The 21,240-nt window shown below is 35.3% G+C and overlaps 1 protein-coding gene across 2 annotated transcripts in view; it reads right to left on the bottom strand.

The window, feature by feature from the left end:
* ATAD2B (ATPase family AAA domain containing 2B) overlaps positions 1-21,240 on the bottom strand; it is a 164,441-nt gene that overhangs the window by 18,116 nt on the left and 125,085 nt on the right. Inside the window, exons 20-22 of one of the 2 annotated variants that reach the window (XM_019450753.2) lie at positions 15,486-15,621; positions 13,320-13,516; positions 10,081-10,240 (exon numbers count right to left, since the gene is read on the bottom strand). In XM_019450753.2, the coding sequence (XP_019306298.1) occupies positions 10,081-10,240; positions 13,320-13,516; positions 15,486-15,621 (493 nt within the window). The remainder of the gene's footprint in view (positions 1-10,080; positions 10,241-13,319; positions 13,517-15,485; positions 15,622-21,240) is intronic. The other variant, XM_053891118.1, reaches the window with a different exon arrangement.

The raw sequence follows: 21,240 nt of genomic DNA, 5'->3' as shown, positions 1-21,240 counted from the left end.
TAAGATCATCTCTAGCTATTACCTGGAAATTAGATTGAAGGGGTCAAGAATAAAATCAAGGAACATAATCAAGAAGACTCTTTTTTTTTTTTTTTAGTGAGAGAGGACAGCAAATTGAACCAGGATGGTGGTGGTGGTGGTGGTAAAGAGGAGATTACAGATTTGAGATATGTTCTCAATGACACAACTTGATGATGAAGTATGGGATAAGTATCAAAGATAATTCTCTAGTTTCTTGCATGAAAAATGGGAAAATGAAAAGTAACACAAAGATGCAAAAACTAGAGAATAAATAAAGACAGAAGGAGGAAAAGAAGTTAGAAATTAGAGTTAAGTTTAAAGAGGTTTAGTCTGGATACACGTAAAAAATATCCAAAGGAGGTATCATGAATATATGGAGATAAATGAATAAGATCTCACAAACTTATGACCCAAAAACCACAACAACTGTGTAATCTGAATTTATTATTTCACATATTGTACTTCCCTAAATCTTTTTTTAAAAAACTAGATCTATTATGGTATAGAAAAGATATATTAAAGTACACATATTTAAAGTATACATTTTGATCACACCAAAAAAATACCTAGAAATAAACTTTAACAAAGAAATGAAAGACCTATACTCTGAAAACTATAAAACAGTCAGAAAACAAACTGAAGGTAATACAAACAAATGGAAAGATATCCAAGCTCATAAATCGAAATAATTAGTATTGTTAAAATGTCTATACTACCCAAAGCGATCTACAGATTCAACACAAAAAACCTAACCCTATCAAAATACCATTTTTCACAAAACTAGAACAAATAATACTAAAATGTGTATGGAACCACAAAAGACCCTAAAGAGCCGAAGCAATCTCTGAAAAAGGAAAACAAAGCTGGAGGTATCACAATTACAGATTTCAAGATACACTACAAAGCTGTAAGAATCAGAACAGTTTGGTACTAGCACAAAAACAGACAATACAACAGAATAAAAAGCCCAGAAGTAAATACAAACTTATATGGTAAATTAACCTATGACAAAAGAGGCAAGAATATACGTGAGGAAAAGACAGTCTCTTCAACAAATGGTGCTGGGAAAACTGGACAGTTATGTGCACAAGAATGAAACTGGTCCACTTTCTTACATCATACACAAAAATAAACTCAAAATGGATCAAAGACTTAAATGTGAGACCTGAAACCATAAAATTCCTAGAAGAGAACACAGAGAAGTTCCCTGACATCACCCACAGCAACATTTTTCTAAATATGTCTCCTCAGGCAAGGGTAACAAAAACAAATTTAAGCTATTGAGACTACACCAAAATAGATGGTTTATTTTTGACAGTTTATTCTTAATGTGATTTATGTGACTGTTAGTAAAGTTGCTGTTTATTTTCTACCTGTCCCATATGCTCTTTGTTCCCTTTTCCCTCTTTCTCTCACTTCATTTGGATGTGTACTCATTTACGATCCCATGTTATCTCCTTGTTGGTTTATTAGCTCTAATTATTTGCTGCACTACTGCTAGCCCTGTGTGAGCTTGAAGGAATATTCCCTTTCTCTGGTCTCAGGTCGTTTCCTCAGATGTATACACCAATCAGTATTCAGCTGCCGACTGGAGGAGGCTCTTCTGATCTCCAGAGTGCTCTCTCTGGGCAGATTTCTTTCTTTATACTCTGAGAACTCTACCTACTATGACCTCCTTATATTCCCAGCTCTGTCTCTGTCAGGTCCACTTCCAGACTCTGCCTGGGCCCTTCCTTCCTGGACTACGGTCTGGAAACTCTCCAGGCAACTACAGTGCTCAACTTCTGGTTTCTCATCTTTCGGAGATCACTGCCCTTCATTTCTTGCTATCCAATGGCTTCGAACTTGTTTTTTCATACACTTTGTTCAGTTTTTTCATTGTTTCAGGTAGGAGAGTAATTCAATCCCTTTTACTCCACCACAGCCAAAATCAGAAGTCTCCTGATAACTGTCAAATATTCTTTGAGAACCAAACTATAAAAGCTGTGTAAAAATCCAAAGTAGCATGTGTTTTAATTTTTCAAAATTATTGTTCTACTGTTATAAGTTTTAAGTTGCGGGGTGCCTGGGTAGCTCAGTCAGTTAAGATTCCTACTCGTGAATTCTTCTCAGGTCGTGTTCTCACAGTTCGTGAGTTCAAGCCCTGCGTTCAAGCGCAGAGCCTGTTTGGGACCCTTCCTCTCCTGCTTCCCCCCACCCTCCTCAGCGCACACTCTCTCACTAGCTCACTCCCTCTCAAAATGAATAAACATTTTTTTTAAAAAGGAAGTTTTAAGCTGCTTCAAATTTTAGCTACTACACATAAAAACCTACAATAAATACCCTTAGAAGTAGCTATACCTTCAAGCCGATAACACAATGTTTGTGGTGCAGGGGATACCACAATTTTCTGCCACTGACTTTCTACCTCAGCTTGAAAACAGCTAAGAAAGAGGTAAGATTAAATATAAAGCCATGATCTACCTAGCATATTATCACTCTAAAATTAACTCAGTAACTTTCTTTTTGCCTTTTTAAATATATGCCTCCCACCCATATTCCATTCCCAATTAAATGGGAAATGAATGAATGAAAAAAAAATTCCATAAAAATTTCCCACTGGTCTGAAGGACAAGGAATTTATTTGCATTTGATGAGGAAACAATATTTTTCATGTGCCTATCATAATTATTTTCTATCATAATTATTTTTAATCATTCTTGTCTTAGAGCTGTGTTTTTGTTTATACACAGCAAAGAATCATAAGCTTACAAAATATTAAAACTAGAAGAGATGTCATGTCTTAGGTCTTCATCTTTTTTGGAGATGTAGGGGGGTCATCTGAGATCCTTATAAGCATGTGATGAAAACGAAAAATTATACAGGTATACAATTTTGGATGTAGTTGTTCAGACTCTCTCTCTCATGGACATCATACCTAAAATCCTTGCTTTACAACTGTGCATGAATATAAGCTACATATTTACCAATTCTTTTGCCTTGTACTTTATGATCTTAAGATTCTCAAAATCCAGGTAATAAAACTACACACATTTGCTTTAAAGACAGAACTCAATCCACTCAGTTATGCCATATAACATTTGTGAGTTTGCATACAAATTACGTAATCTCTAAGCCCCAACCCCCTTATATCTATAAAGATATCACCATGTACATTTGCCTTCAATAAAAAGTAATGGCTATAAGGAAAATTGATGAGTATCTATAAAATTAACAAAATCACTAATTTTAAGAAAATGATAACTATTATCAATGTGTTAATGTTTCTTTTGTATTTTGTCAAACAGTAGTATATTAGCTAGGTTTTATTTTTTCAATAAAATTATTATGAAAGGTTAGTAAGGTTTTAAAGAAAAATTAACTTTTTTTAATCTTTATTATTTTTGAGACAGTGAGAGACAGAGTGAGAGCAGAGGAGGAACAGAGAGAGAGGGAGACACAGAATCCGAAGCAGGCTCCAGGCTCCAAACTGTCAGCACAGAGCCCGACACGGGGCTCAAACTCACAAACCGTGAGATCATGACCTGAGCTGAAGTCGGACACTTAACTGACTGAGCCACCCAGGCGCCCCAAGAAAAATTAATTTTTATGAGATGATTTTTTTCATCCCAAATTACTTCATAATTAAGAAATTTTATGTATTTATTGGCTTATATCTGCATTATGTTATCATGTCTCCATTTTATAATTTCTATCTAATCTGAAACTCCTTCAATTGGAGAACAATTAGTGAAATTTACTGACTGGCCACATTTGCTAAGAATATGCACCATATAGGTGCCTACACAGATCCTGTTCCCTATCAGCCTAGAGTCTAAAACAAGGGATAGGGATATGTAAACAAGTAACTACTTCAGGTCATGGGAGTGGGGTAAAGGAATGGGTATTAAATGTCTCAGAAAAGTTATACAGTGCTATGATTCCAAGATGAAAGGATTACTTAATAATGGGAAGGACCAAAAACAAAATCTTCCACGAATGTAGCATTTAATATTCCTTGAAGGCTAAGGATTTTAAAAGATATATGTAGTTTTAAAAACAATGTACTCTATATAACTGACACCTCAATGAAACTGGTTGAAGAATAAAAAAGTGTCGGGGCTCCTGGGTGGCTCAGTCGGTTGAGAGTCTGACTTTGGCTCAGGTCATGATCTCTCAGTTGATGAGTTTGAGCCCCGCGTCGGGCTCTGTGCTGACAGCTCAGAGCCTGGAGCCTGCTTCAGATTGTGTCTCCCTTGCTCTCTGCCCCTCCCCCACTAATGCTCTGTCTCTGTCTCAAAAATAAATAAACATTAAAAAAAAAATATGTTCACACTCCCAGCAGGGGCAATACATTTAACAAAGGTACCCTAGGTTCCAACAGTAAGACAAGAACCTACATTGAGATTGGGATCTATATTTCCTACAGGAGGATCTCCTAGGCTTCTCTCTCTTCTCATTCTATATACTAACTACATGATCTCATTCACTCCTACACACTGATGATTCCAACCATGTTTCTTGCCCAAATGTCTCCCAACCTCTAGAACCATATATACAACTACTATTCTATAATGTCTGCATTTTACCTGGGTGCACCAAAGATTATCTCATACTAACACATACAAAATTAAAGTTAGCATACTGCCCATAAACCTGTTCCTCCATTGGTTTACTTCTCATATTCCTTAAATACTCAGATCAAAAACTCAGGAGTCATTTTGATTTCTGTCAGTCATATCTAATTTATCAATCACTAAGCCCTCTATGTTCAATCTCTGCTGCCACTGCAACTGAATTGTAATTGATCTTCTAACCATCATCTCTGCACTCCCTTGACCTTACCCCAAAACTGATACTGCCTTTAATACTATACTCTTAAATGCAAATTGAATTGTATCACCTTCTGTCTCAAAACCACCCAATGGCTCCTTATCATTTAGAAAAGAAACTCTGAAGTCCTTACACATGATCAAAAGAAGACGGGGAACTTCCTATGACATTTAGTTATCTGCAGGACACTCTCTACTCAGTAGAATTTAGGCATCTTAGAGGCCAGAGCTGTATATTCTCAGTACTGACCACAGTTTATCCATAAGAGAATACTTCATGAATGGAGACTCGGCGAGGAGGAGAGTAGACTTCCCAACACTCCTCCACTCTAGGGACTCTATTCTCCAACCACCTTTGCTTTCTTTTTCTAACTTTGTACACTACTTCTCTCAGGCTGGAATGAATGCCCTACCCAATCTTACTCAACTCCATGTAGGGTCTTCTCCTCTGTGCTCCACTCACACTGTGCACATAGTTCTAATAGAAACCTTATAAAACTGCATTATAATCATCTGTGGTCACTTGAAGACAAGATCATAAAAATCATAAAATCATAATCACCACCTCTATACTATCTCTATACCTTAAAAATCTATTATAATTGTCATTTGTATTTGTCATTCCTATAATAGAGTAAGTTTCTAGATAGTAAGGACTGTGGCTTATTTATCTCTATATATATAACTTTTAGGGGCTGACCTGGGTTCCCCTCCACCACTCAAAGTTCGTATGTCAAAGCTCTAATCCCTAGTACCTTAGAATGTGGCTATATTTAAAGCAGACCCTTTAGGGGCATCTGGGTGGCTCAGTCGGTTAAGTGTGCTGATTTCTGCTCAGGTCATGATCTCACTGTGAGATTGAACCCCACTTCAGGCTCTGCACTGACAGGCCCTGTCCCACCTGTGCTCACTCGCTCACTCTCTCTCTCGCCCTCTCTCTCTTTCTCAAAATAAGTAAAAAAAAAAACTTAAAAAATAAAATGAAGTAGAACCTTTAAAGAGGTAATTAAGATAAAATAAGGTTGTAGGGATACGTTCTAATCTATCTGTGTCCTTACAAGAAGGGGAAATTTGGACAAAGAGATACCAGGGGTGCACGCACACAGAGAAAAGACCACATGAGGACGCAGAAAGAAGGTAGCCATCTGCAAGCCAAAGAGAAAAGCGTCAAGAGAAACCAAACCTGCTAACACTTTCATTTTGGACTTCTAGCTTCCAGAACTGTAAGAAAATTAATCTCTGTTTTTTAAGCCACTTTTAGTCTGTAGCATTTTGTTATGGAAGCTCTAGCAAACTAAAACCATAACACAGAGCATAATGTATCTGCCACACAGTAATTATTCAACATTTATTATGTCTGAGTATCTCTACCACAAGAGGCAAGGATTGTCACAGTCGTCTTTGTATTCTATGCACGCAGCTCAGTAACTAGTACATGGTACTCATAAATACTAATAAAGAATACGAATGAGTATGGCGAAACCAGAGCCCACAGAGGGATCCAAAAGCTGGAGTGAAGCTGTGAGCTTTTATTCTTAAGCAACTAGTACAAAATGGAAGATTTTGAGAAGACTCAAGACTAGGGCTGAAATTTCAGCAAAATTAGCTAAATGACAGAATGTATGTGAATGCAACTGAGGGCTAGAAAAGAGACACAAGACACAGAATGGGTAAGAGTTAAACATATGTATCACATATCTGTAAGAAAATAATTAGGGTCAAATATCTGATACTAGTTACATTTAGCACAAGTTGAAATTCTTTTGGCTAACATATTTAATTTCTGTCCACATCATCCTCAAGGGAGAGAATCTGGGTAAACACTTAGGCAACATGTATAGCCTTCAGAATACTGGCTTTTGTCTTCTATGTATATGCTAGTTTTTTGTTTTCCCAAATGGCCAAGGGTTCTACAAAACAGAACACTGTAAGCTTTCAAATACTCATGGGAGCTTGTAAAAGTAATACAACATTCATGTAATTTCCACTTGCTACACAACAGACCCTGAGGTTGTTTTCCTAATACATAACAAGTGGTTCTGCTGCTAAGAAAAAACCAGGCCTCTTAACGTAAAGATATGAAATAACTTGAACAGAGCCAAAATGATGTTTTTGAATTATATCAGACTTTTTTGCATCTAAAACAGTGAAGAAACAAAGTTACAAGTGTACCATGTCAACTCTGAGATACAGCCATGTTCTTTGATTATACAACTGCATTGGATAGGAAAAGGTTATTATGCACCAGAAACCATTGCTTCTTTCTTAAAAGTAGTGTTATTTCAATGTGCTTATAATTAAGTAACATGTGGGGAAAAATCTGGATTAAACTTCTAAACTGGCTTTTTCTAACCATTCAAATATTTATTTTTTACAATCAGTCCCTAAATTTTTTCTAAAATAGATTAAATTTTCAATGTGGTTCAGGGAATATAATATGCAGCAATTGGTACCCACTAAGCACCTAATCATAAAAAATTAAAGCACAATTTCAATAATAATAATGATAATAATAAAAATACGACTACTAACTTCTATGGAACACTTACCATGTCTCTGGCACTATGCTAAGGGCTTAAGGTATTTAGGTTGAACCATATGAAAATCATGGTTTTTAAGGTTTAACCTAATACATTTTCTCATTTAACCCTTACAATGACCCCCGTGAGAAGAATACCATAATTATCCCTATTCTGCAGATAAGGATACTAAATTTAGAGGACTAAACTCGATTGTGTTAATGAACTAGGAAACTGCAGAATGGGGACCAACACTTAAGTATAAATCCAAAGTCTAAGCTCTTATTTACTACAGTTTCAGCAACCTCTGTGTCTTGAAAACTAAAACACAGTATAGGCACTCAGTACTCTCATACTTTGCTCAATGCCACTATAGACACTTGTGCAGACTGGACCCTCACCAAGGGCTCCAGCAAGGAAATCAAATGAAGCTGACATCCAGCCCATTCCTCTCACCACCCAAACTGTGATCCTGTTGCAGGATGCCATCTACACAGAAGAATGAGATTCTCTCGTTCACATAAAATTGTTATACTGGCTAACAGTGACCCTGATGCTGCTGGTAAAAGAAAAAAAATTGTGAGAAGAATTTAACAATACAGATTAAAAGGCTTAAAAGAGATATATACATCCCTTGATTCAAAAATTTCACTTTAAGAAATTCATTCTAAGGAAATAGCTAAGGATGTACATAAAATTTATGCTACAAAGACAGTCATCAGTGTTATAATAGAGGAAAAAACTAAAAAATCTAATATGTCCATCAATAGGGTATTGGCTATTACAGTACATCTATGTGATTAAAATAATGTCTTAGAAATATATTAGCTCATAAGCTTTTCACAAAATACTGCATGAATGACAAAGTTTATAAAAATTATGTTCTTATTTTAATAAAGATATGCACGTAAGTATTCCATATACAATACATCTGTGTAAGAGAAAGAAAGAACACAAGATAATGGAATTAAAGGTTACTTTAATAATCTGTTTTTAATCTTTAGAAATTTTTCTATACAACATATATAAAAAAAAGTCAAAATGAAGCAAAAGAAACAAAAACTAATGAGGCAAATGTCCTAATACAAAGCTTAAGAACTGATACCAGGTACAGCTATGTAAAACTTCATTCTGCCTCTTAACTTGGTATTAGGATGTGTGATTTACTGTGCTCTAAATTTAGATAAGAAATACTTAATTTCATTTGAAAATGACAAATACAGGTTCTAACATGTAGCCTAAAAACTACTGCCCATAAATACAGAAACAAAGCAGAAACTGTATACTAAATACTTTAGATGACTGAAACTTACATACATTCGTAAGAAATAAAAAAACATCTTTGATGTGTATCACCTGTTGAAGAACAGAATTCTCAATAGGTTGAGAAAGAGAATAACAGCCCCTGCCAGCTGGAAATTGGACTGGCGCTATCAGCTAGGCCTTGGTGTACTCATATCAAATACAAACAATTTTATAGAACACAACCTCAGAAAAGGCCACTCTGTGACCATGATGAATCAAGATAAAGCAAGAGCACCCCAAAATCATATGTAAACATAGACAAAAGTATGAACATTGTCCCAGCCACAAAAATAACTTAGTATAATCCTATCTTGGAGATTATGAGTGACCACTGCTTCTTTACCCATCACAGTTTTGGCCTTCCTCCATTCTTCTTGTCTTCCAGGTTCTTAAAATACCTAATCACAAAATTACCCCCACTTCCCAATAGCATCCAATCTACTGTAAAGTCATACTTAAATCCTCTCCAAAATTCTTAACACAAGCTCAAATCCTATATTGTTCTACATGATACATATTCTTCCTTGTTACAAGGAATCAGTAAATTCATCTTGTTTAACTACAGATATGTTCCTGGCGGTCCTCCCTGAAGGGCACTCAAAGAGCTGGGACTACAGATTTCAGTACAGGGTGGAATTAGGAACAAAACAATAAATTTACATTAAAAATACCCACAATCCATAGAATACATACTGTCTACCTAAAGGGGTCTTTTACTATGTAAACATATCCTATAATGAGTTCTCACCAATTTAGAATTCCCAGTGTTTATCAGCAATGGTGGTGTTGACTAAATAAACAAACTTTGGAAGGAAAAATAAGATTAAAACAGAGAGGGAAGCAAACCATAAGAGACTCTTAAATACAGAGAACAAACTGAGGGCTACTGGAGGGAGGTGAGTGGGGGTATGGGCTAGATGGGTGATGGGCATTAAGGAAGGTACTTGTTAGGATGAGCACTGGGTGTTCTATATAAGTGATGAATCACTGGGTTCTACTTCTGAAACCAATACTACACTGTATGTTAGCTAACTTGAATTTAAATAAATAAATATCTTTATAAATCTAAGCAGATCTCTTAAAAAAGTGTTTATATCAAATTCTCAATTACCCAGTTTTCCACCCTACCTGAACAAAGCAAGAACCTAAGTACAAAAGGTAAAAAGTAAATGAAGAAACTAAACCCTGAACAGAATACTTAAAATAATAAAATCCTCTAATTTAAATCCATTACTTAATTTAATAAATTAATTTAGTAATTAAATTTAAGTATATTATGCATTCCTCTTCAAAAAGTTTCTAAATACAATAATATGTCATTAAAACCAACTTATCTATCTGAGACATCGGCATACTTTAGTATTTAAACTTTCAAATATCTTCTCATTGATCACCAAAGTGAACCTTGCCCACTGCATGCTTACCTCCTGGGTCCTTATCTGGATTGTACTCTAAAGCATTGCTACAGATGAGGTCAATATCTTTCAGAAAATCCTTAGCAGTCAGGTAATTATGCTTATCAATTTTAGTTATTACTGTCGATAAATCCATTGGTTCCTTGATTACTTCAAGATAATCTGAAACCTAAAACAAACAGGATTATTTTAATGAAAATTACTTCTGCTATTTCACATGATCTACTCATAAAAACACAAAATAAAACCATAAAATTATTTAAAAATTCAATCTAAAGATCTAAAAAATAATTACAAATAAGGATAAAATTGTAGAGCAATTTACGCTACTAAAGTTACTACTTTGAAGTCATACTTTCCATGAAAAGCTTCAGTTTCAAGTCATATCTAAATCAACTCTGAAATGTTTCTCATCTTGAAATATAAAACCAATTTGTGTCAGCTGTTTTTGCCCCCAGGCCTTTGTACATACCTGAGAAGAGAATGTATGGGTAAAAGCACCCAATAAGTATCAATGCATGTTACTTCAAGAAATTTTTTTAAAGGAAATTAAGAAACATAGATTTTTCATATTATTTATTAGAAAAGTTCTCTGGTAAATCTCTTTAAAATCTTTAAACAAAACAAAACAAAACAACCCCCCCCACCACCACCACCAAAAAAAAAAAACCACTTTCTTTCTCAATTTTCCAGGGTGAATTGTTTCATGGAAAGTGTTTTCTGCTCCTTTGGAGTCATTACAAACATTTTGAGTCAATTATATAACAAAAATAAGTATTGCTTTCATGACTAGAAGATTTACTTGAACTTCCCTAATCATAAATAAATTCGTAAGTAAATGTGCTCTATTGTGCTGATTTTCTAAGAGATAACTCAAAATAGGAGCTATTAAGTCACAATTTGCCCAATGTTTTATATCATTTGACCACTAAGAAATCTCTTACCAACCTATCTCTACTGCCTCCCCCAATGCATATCTCAAATCAAGCAATCAGGTCTGATATAAAAACAGTCTTAGAAACATCTACTTACTCCAGAATCAAATTCTGGAGCTAGGATAATTTCCACTCTTTGAAACTAAAGGCTACTTTTTCTCCATTGCAAATACACACATACACACACAAACACACAAAAACACACACAAACACACACATACACTCTCTCACACACACATACGCACGCATATATACATATTTTATACACGTTTTAAAATGTTTAGGTTAACTGTGTGTGCATGTTTTATTGTTGAACTTCTAGGAGTCAAAAAGCCAGTCAATCTCCTTATAGGGGAGGTAATGAAGCTATAATGAACAAGCGATAGTTCAGAAGGTATTATTAGTTGGATTCTTGGCCCTGGCATTGGCATGCCTTGAGTACATGTGAAAAATGTCTATTAACTGCAAAGCACTACAAAAATTTATACTAGTAAAGATGATAAAATTTTTGTTCTAATATTTAATTTTAAATTCTACATTTATTTTCTAAACTTTTCTTTCTCTGAAGTCTGCTTTGGAATTCCATAGTTTTTAAACATTTCAAATTCATTATTTGAATATAAATGTTTATGTTTTAGGTTATTTAAATGTTATCTTGTTTTCCCCTCGTGTTTCACACAGACCTCTCTATCTTTTCAGCTTTAAGAACAAAGAACCAGTAGCAGAATGAACATAACAAAGAATAAAAGAGAAAATAAGAAACATAACCCTTGAATAAAAGTTTTATCTGACCCAGATTTTTCTATCCCTTTCCACTGCCTTACCATCATTTATAAAACTTTTACTCTATCACACATGGCATTTGAAATCTGACCATCTCTTCTGGTTAGAAAGAGAGTTCTCTGGAGGAAAGGCAAAACTGGTTTAGTGCAGGAGGTTGACTTGAGATCAAGCCCTTATCAAATAAGTGTCAGAGGCCCATACCCAATTTGAAATAAAAATAAACATCTAAAATAATCCTTAAAGTTGGGCTAAAAGTTTTAACTTATCTGAAAACACTAAGAGGTGAAGAAAAATGTTCCACAAATGTAAAATGGTATGTATTAATTGCAAAAGCAAATTAGCAATTCCTGTCATTTCGACAGAAAATTTAAGGTAGCTATGATATAAAATAAAGAATGCAGGCTTTGAATTTCAAAAAAACCTCCGAGTCTTGGCTATGTCGCTTGCCTGTGAGCCTCAGTTTCCTCAGCTGCAACTTAAAAATAATGATTCTGTGAGGTTGTTAAAAGGATCAAATGGATAAAACTATGTATTTTGGATAAATATACAAATAAAATACAGATAGTTCCTCTACTCCCCCAAAAAAGGAAAATAGCTATTTTCAGAGGGGAAAAACAACACTGGTTCATTCTTCCCAGTCATAGATGAGGTAATGATTCCAAAGGAATCTGCTCAGGTCCAAAAGTACAGATTTCACAAGAAGTACACAACATTAAACTATGAATCATTGCAAAATTCAAATTAATAAAAAGATGAAGAAAAAACTTAAAACTAAAAACACCAAAGCTGTTCAAACATGGAGTCTGAACTATAAGAAGAAGGCCAGTAAAGACTGCATCGTGCTCATCCACATGCTATATTATCCCAGGATAAAACAAAACAAAAAAACAACAAATTTTAACTACGGTATTATAGTAGATTCCAAATGGAAAATTTCTTATCACCACAAACCATGCTCCCACAAGGACACAAAACAATACACATTGAAAGTGAGAAATTTTCCACTGGGAGCAGAGAAAATCCTTGCAGAAAAAAATAATTTTGGCATAAGATATGCTTAACATCAAACAGCATCTTAGTTACAGGCATTTCCAAAATATGAAAGACAAATTTCAGGTTTCTTAGCCACCTCTTTCACAATCGTATACATAATTTTGAAAATGCCAAAATTAATTGGTATGGATTGGTTAATACCAATATACTTTTTAAGAGCAAGATTTATCCTGGAATAAAAATAGTCTAGTATGGACATTTCACTAAAGTAACTTTTAATCCTCTTCTTACATTGAAGAGTAAGAGATCACAAAGATCAATAGTAAATAAGAGGACATACGAATTGGTCACTAATTTCATCCAAAAGTCACCAGATGTTTGCTGATGACATTGGTGGTTATCACATGGATTAAAATTTTACAGGCTAGGGGTAATATTCATCCATGCCTTTGCTTTTTTTCCTTCCAAAAAAAGATGTCAATATTTTTTTCTTTTAGCCAGTTCAACTTCACTGTTTGCACACTACTGAAACAAGACCTCTTCAATATCCACCGGTTTGCTGAAGATGTTAAAACGTTTATCCGTCGCCAGCCTCTTGGTTACATCCCTGAGAAACAACCGCAGCTCTCTTAAAGTATTTTCCTCCTGGTCCTCCATCCGGTTTTTTTCTGATTCTGATAACTGACGAGGTGGAGAAGGTAGTGCAAGAGGAAGCACTTCCATAGCACAAAGACCTGAAGAAAATAAAAGAAAATGTTAAGACTCCAACATGGCAGGGCCAGGACCTCAATTACTTTTCTGGCATTCTCTGAAAAAAGAACTCCAAATATGTGTGAACCACTTGCAAATCCAGCAAGTAAAAATTTGAACAGAAACCAACAGTATATTAGAGAAGAGAATTATTTCACAAAATAACTCACAGTAGGACTCCTTTAAATCGCAAATGATATGATTCTAAATAATTTGATTTTGAAATATTATTTACATACAACTTATGAGAAATATTTCAACTCAACAAAAATATCTTCAGGTGAAGAACTGTATACCAATTTGCTTAAAATCAATGTTGCTTAAAAACCTTCTTCTCAAAATGGGGTTGCCCGATATGCATGAAAGTGAAATGGGCAAGTAACAATTCTTTGATCCTTCCCACTCCCAAAAGAGCTTTGATTTTAGACAAGTCTTTTCTACTCTGATATTCTCAATACAACATAGTAGGGGTAGTGAATGGCACATACCTGTGTAGGGAGCAAAAAAAAATTAGGAACTAAAACAAGAATCCCAAAGACATGGATAAGATGGAAAATCCAGTCTACAGTGTTATATGTAAAATTTACAGTATTCATTTCCGCCTGAACAAACACAAAATCTTCTTAAAAAGTAAAGTATTAACTTTCCTAAACACATTATTCCCTAATTCCTTAAAAGTTTTTCCCAGTATCACACTGAACTTCAGGATTAAAATTCTAAGGATTCTTGCTGATTTCTAAATAGCCCCTAAGACAAAAAATGAAAGTAAATAGAAGAAACTCAAAAAGAAAAAGAATTATGTTAATCCTTAACACAGAATATTCAAATCTTTGAGACTAAAATGTATCTGAGAACAAGTAAGATACCTTATTAAAATGAATCATTACATAATAAAATATTTTAAGTACTGTTATTTTGATTAACAGGAAGCAACACCCAACAATCAGAAGGTGTAACTTCCATATTTAATTTTCCAAGGTTGCTGGGGGGGTAAACTCACAACTATAGCCATATGATAGGTGCTCATTTTTAGAACTCTGAGAAAATGTGGAAAGGAGTCACTAAAGAACAATAAAATAAAGTGTTGGATAATATAATCAGTAAAAAACAGAAGTAGAACAAATATGGAAAAGGAAGGACTTGGAAGGGGTGGAAATGTATTTAACATCCTACAAGAACCACAATGAGAAACATAAAAGAACAAGGGGAAAGATGCTTAAAAACTTCTAACAGGATTGTTATTTTCTAGAAGAAGCTGAGAGATTACAAAGAGGACCTTATCTTTACACATCTTTAAGATTAGAAACAGTCTTTTGATTGACCCAGAATGCATTCCTTTCTTAGGCCAGGGGGCTGAAATTTGAAATATTATGCTATTAGCCCAAATCCAAGAAAACTCTAATGCTTAAAACAAAGCCATGATAGGTTTCCAAGTGCCTCGCACAACTAACATTACAGGTGCTCAATAAATACTTGAAAAATTAGTAAGCCAGAAAAGGCAAACATTCCGATCAGCTCTTGACCTATCACACCTACTCTGACCCACAACATAATCAGCACACGACCTGGTGTTCTCAATCTTACAGTTTAAGTCCCCTGTACTTGAACTGACTAAAACAGAGCAGAACCAAAGACTTTTTTTCTTCAACTTTTTAAGCCTCAGAATGTGAAATCTACCAGAGTAACTGGATTGAAATGATAAGGTGAATACTTCATTAATGGTCACCTGTTAATACAGTCTTAACAATGAGGCTGTACTTCCCAATCTCAAGTCGGGTAAACACAACGACCACTTCCGCATAGGTCCATCTAAAGGTAAGGAGAATCTAAAAAACTGACTTTATTTCCACAAAGAAATGGTTTTTTTAAAAAGTGACTCCAAGAAGGGGCATTCTTAACTTCACTCCCCATCCTCCCTCTCCCCCATTTTCCTAAAGGCTTTAGGAACTTTACCAGTGTGTTTCCTTCGTGGTGGAGCCATTGATGCCTGATTGAGAATCAATTCTTGGAAAAATTTTCTTCTGTCTTCTTCAATAGGCCTTTGAATATACAAGACCTCTTCATACTGTATTCTAAAGATACATTTAACCTACACACATACACATACACACAAAGACATTAAATATATAAAGAATTAAAAGCTTACTTATTATACCAAACTACAATTTCTTCAACTTCCAGTACCATTTTCAATTTTCATTCATGTGGGATTAGGGTTAACCTCATCCCAGGCTATGCTGTTGAGAGATTCAACCTCATGGACTAAACAGTAATGAGAGAATGATCAGTTGCCCAAGTCGTTAATAAATTATACTATACCTGGGAGAGTCAGCAAATAGTAGCAAAAAGGATAATTGATCATAATAGTTAGATGGCAACAATCTCAAAGGACTTTTGTGTTAGAGCTAGACAGTAATTACCTAGAATCTACATTAGAGAGCTGAAACCATGCTAACAGCACTGCCTTCTCTTATGTTCTTTCTGTGTACTTCCCATCCAGTCACTTCCTTTCCTGGGCTCTTTTCATACCAAGTCTATTCCACTGAATCCTCCAGAATCCTGGTTTCACTGCAAATAAACTATACCTTCAGTTTCTCCCCAGAATGCTCCACAATAACACCACCTTCCACACAAAACTCCCAAACAATATTAAGCCAGTCATTCTCACATACCTCACAGTTCCTTCCTACTGGTGATTACCTACCTCTCCTTTATTTACCTGCTGTATAGAGGCTTTGACCCCAGATGTCCCCCTTGCAATATAGGCTGTTGAAATCCTCCACATCATCCATATTAATCTACACGCTTTAATTTTTATGTTTTTCTAGAAGGTCTATATTCCACTTCTAGACACCAAACTCCCTAAGAATAGAGATCATTTCTTACTCATCTGTCTTCCTATATGTACCACAGTGACTGGTACATACTAATGTTTAATTAGCATGGACTGAATGAGTAAAGCCTGTATTTTTTTTTTCCTCGCCCAGATCAACTGGAAACTGCAAATGGGAAAAGGTTATTAATAAGGAAAAAAGAACCAACTACGAGACAATGAGGAAACACTGGATGAAAATTCAAGGAATCAGATCCTAGCCCAAATTTAGCCACACATTTAAGGTAAACTACATAATCCGTTTAATTTGTCATGTCTAACTACTTACTAAGAATTCCTAAATATTATTTCAATCGAACTTATAACAATGAGGTATGTAGGAGTCCTTCATTTTACAAATGAGAAAACTTAGACTTGGAAAGGTTTAAGTAAGTGGATTAAGGTCACAAAGTAGAAGTAAAGAGAGAACACTAGATCACATAATCTCTAAAGGCCTTTTCCAGCTCTAAAATTCTAAGACAGAAAAGACACAATCAATGAAAAGCAGAATTCAAAAATTTGCATAGAGAACTATCTACCTCAACCCAAAGCCAAATCCTTTTAAGAGTTTATAAAATTTCACCCTGTCTCCAATATATTTTTTTTTTTTTTGTAGACTACTCTCATGTACAATTCCCCCAACCCATTGATCTATGCTTCACTGACCTTTCTTCAAAAGTTCTGGCAAGCAAATTTACCAGTGCACACCCACTGTGTGCTAAATATAATGTCAAATAGTGCAATTATAAGCTTGAAGAAAATATAGTTACTTCCTGCTGTCAAGGATCTTAAAAGTTTCATAAGAAAGCATTATAGTACCACACCAGGAGTGTTGTAACACAGGCAGAGAAACAGAAGAGACTCTGCAAGAGTCTGCAAGAGGTAAGGGTGAAGAGGCATTAGATATAGCAAAAATAGCTAACATTAACTGGGTCTTGAAAAATAAACAAAATGCAATACCCTAGAAGTACCAGGATTTTGTTCAAGAGCAGCAAAACATTTAATTTCAGTTTTAAATATTCTTCCTTCTGATAATTGTTCAACATTGTGTTGAACTTTGTGAGTACAAAAGCATACCAAGAGTAAATCTACAGTAATCCCCTGATACTCCTGCCAGGTTATTACCAACAGCTTAGAATCCATCACTTTATAAGTAGGCTACATTTTACTTTAAATTTGCCCCTAACTTTATCTTCTGACATTCCCAGCCTCAAATTACATGCTGCAACTGAACACACCTCAGATAATTCCCTGAAATCATGTGCTTTCACACTGGCTCACAGTGGCCTCTATATGTGCTATCAGCTCTTTCCAACCCTGTTTTTAACTCTCTGCTCAAGCCAATGCTTTCTGGGTAATTCTTTCTCTGATTTTCTCAGATACACTCGGGCATACTATCTAATACCCCTCCAAACTTAAAAAAAAAAAAATTTTTTTTAATGTTTTATTTATTTTTGAGAGACAGACAGAGTGTGAGGAGGGGAGGGACACACACACACACACACACACACACACACACACACACACAGAATCTGAAGCAGGCTCCAGGCTCTGAACTGTGAGCACACAGCCCGACACAGGGCTCGAACTCACAAACCATGAGATCATGACCTGAGCCAAAGTTGGACGCTTAACCGACTGAGTCACCCAGGTTCCCCCATCAAACTTTAAAGTTCAATGATTTTTAGTAAATTAATTCAGTTGTGCAATCATCACAAGTCAGTCTTAAAATATTTCCATTACCTCCAAAAAGCTCCCTTGTGTCCATCTAGCCCCAGTCTCCACATTCATACTCCCAGCCCAACAACCACTGATTTACTTCCAGTCTCCAGAGATTTACCTTTTCTAGAAATTGTGTATCAGACAATTGGTAGCCTTTCTGTCTAGCTTCTCTCAATATATCGAAGTGCACCTACATTGTAGAAAGTATCAGCAGTTCATTCCATTTAATGCTGAACAGTATTTCCCTGGATGTATATACAATATTTCATTTTACCAATCACCAGTTAATGAATACTTGAGTTGTTTCCACTATTATGAATAATGCTAGTAGGAACATTTGCATTCAAGTCTTTGTGTGAACATAATTCTCTTGTGTAGTTACCTAGAATGCCAAGTTATAGCCTAAGTTTATGACTAACATCTTCAGAACTGCCAGTTTTTTTCAAAAATGGCTACACCGCTTTATAATTCCAACAGCAATATATTAGGCCTCCAGTTTCTCTACATCCTTGTCAACACTCCATATTGTCTAGTGATCGTACATACAGTGGTATCCCATTCCTGAATAACTAATGATCTTAAGAATATTTTCTTGGGGCGCTTGGGTGGCTCAGTTGGTTGAGCATGTGACTTCAGCTCAGGTCATGATCTCATAGTCCGTGAGTTCGAGCCCCGTGTTGGGCTCTGTGCTGACAGCTCAGAACCTGGAACCTGCTTCAGATTCTGTGTCACCCTCTCTCTGCTCCTCCGCTGCTCATGCTGTGTCTTTCTCTCTCTCAAAAATAAACATTTGGAAAGAAAAAAAGGACCTCTTCTTGTGCTTTATTAGCCCAAGAGAATACATACTCTTTGGCGAAATGTGTATTTAAATCTTCAGCCCATTTTTAAATTGTAGTGTTCTTTTTTTAACTTAATTGTGGTAAAACAGAATATAAAATCTGCTATTTTTATCATTTTTAATTGTACAGCCTATAGTATTAAGTATATTCACAATGTTATGCAACCATTATTACCATCTATCTCCAGAACTTTTTCATCCTCCCCAAGTAAAATTCTGTATCCATTAAACACTAACTCCCCACGCTCTCCCTTTTCCCAGTCCCTGGCAATCACCATTCTACTTTCTATCTCTATAAATCTGATTATTCTAGGAACCTTTTTAAAAAAGGAATCATGGGGCACCTGGGTGGCTCAGCTGGTTAAGCATATCTTGATTTTTGGCTCAGGTCATGATCTCACTCACTGCTCATGAGATCGAACCCCATATAGGGCTCTGTGCTAATAGCATGGAGACTTCTTGGAATTCTCTCTCTCCCTCTCTCTCTCTGCCCCTCCCCTGCTTGACCTCTTTTTCCCTCTCTCTCTCTCTTTCAAAATAAATTAATGTTAAAAAAAAAAAAAAGGAATCATGTATTTGTCCTTTTGTGACTGGCCTATTTAACTTAGCATAATGCCTCAAAATTTCATTTATGCTGAAGCATGTGTTAAAATTTCCTTCCTTTTCAAAGCTAAATAATGTTATATTGTATGTATATGCCACTTTTTCTTTATCCATTTGTCGAAGGACATTTGTGTGTTTCTACCTTTTGGCAATTGTGTCACGAACATGGGCATACAGATATCTGTTCAAATCCCTGCTTTCACTTCTTCTGGGTGTATACTCAGAAGCAGAATTGCTGGATCATATGGTTATTCTGTTCAACATTTTTAAGGAATCACTGCACCATTTATTTCCAATGAGACTGCACAACTTTATACTCAAGCGCTCCAATTTCTTCACATCTTGCCCAACATTAGTCATTTTTTGTTTTTATGGTAACAGCCTTCCTAATGAGTATTAACTGACATCTCATTGTGGTTTTAATTTGCATTTCCCTAATGAGTAGTGATGTTCAGCATCTTTTCATGAGCTTCTTGGCCATTTGAATACCCTCATTGCGGGGAAGTATGGTTGGTTGGATTTTTTTGTTCTTGAGTTGTAGGAGTTCTTTATATACTCTGGATAGCAATCCCTTACCAGATATATGATTTGCAAATATTTTCTCCCATTCTGTGGGTTCCCTTTTCACTCTGATAGTGACCTTTGATGCAACAAGTTTTTAATGTTGATGAAATCCAATATATCTATTTTTTCTTCTGTTGCCTATACTTGTGGTATCATAGCCAAGAAACGGTTACAAAATCCAAAGTCATAAAGCTTTCCTATTATGTTTTCTTCTAAGGGTTTTACAGTTTCAAGTATTCTGTTTAGTTCTTTGACCCATTTTGAGTTAACTTTTGCATATGGTAATAAGGGCCCAATTCACTTTTTTTAAGTTTTATTTATTTAAGTAATCTCTACACCCAACGTAAGGATCAAACTCACAGCCCCAAGATCAAGAGTCGCATGCTCTCCCGACTGAGCCAGCCAGTTCCCCACATCATTTCTTTTGCATGTGAAATTCCAGTTTTCCCAGCACCATTTATTGAAATCACTATCCTTTCCTCCATGAATGGTCTTCACACTCTTGTTGAAAATCATCTGTTGTAGTCGTATGTTGAAAGATTCTTTTTTTTTTTTTTTTTAATGTAATCTCTATACCTAATGTGGGACTTGAACTCATTACCCTGAGATCAAGAGTTGCATGCTCTAGTGACTGAGCCAGCCAGGCACCCTGAAAGAGTTCTTAATACATTCCAGTTTTGAGTCTTATGAAGATATGCAACATGATATATTTGAAGTATTTCTCCCCAGTCTGTGGCTTGTTTTCTCATTTTGTTAATGGTGTCTTTTAAAAAGTTTTTAATTTTGATAAAGTTGCCTTTATCAATTTTTCCTCTTATGGATCATGTTTTTATATAATATCATAGCACGTCTCATACTGTATTATTTTTTTTAGGTCTCTCTTCCCTCTAAACTTTAAATTATTAGAGAACAGTGGCTATCTTTTGGTTTTGCACCTATTTTATTCATTCATTCATTCATTCATTCATTCAACAAAGACTTACTGTACTAGAAATATTTACATATACATATATCTATTTGTGAGTACTGCATGTGTATGTGTACACATGAGAGACCCTGTAAGGCAGCTAGGCACTGTGAATGAAAACATGAAGAAACCAGACACTTGA

This window comes from Panthera pardus, unplaced genomic scaffold, assembly GCF_024362965.1.
Source record: "Panthera pardus isolate Hobbes unplaced genomic scaffold, ASM2436296v1 HiC_scaffold_26, whole genome shotgun sequence".
NCBI classification, from domain to species: Eukaryota; Metazoa; Chordata; class Mammalia; order Carnivora; family Felidae; genus Panthera; species Panthera pardus.
This window is presented reverse-complemented; position numbering and strand designations above follow the sequence as displayed.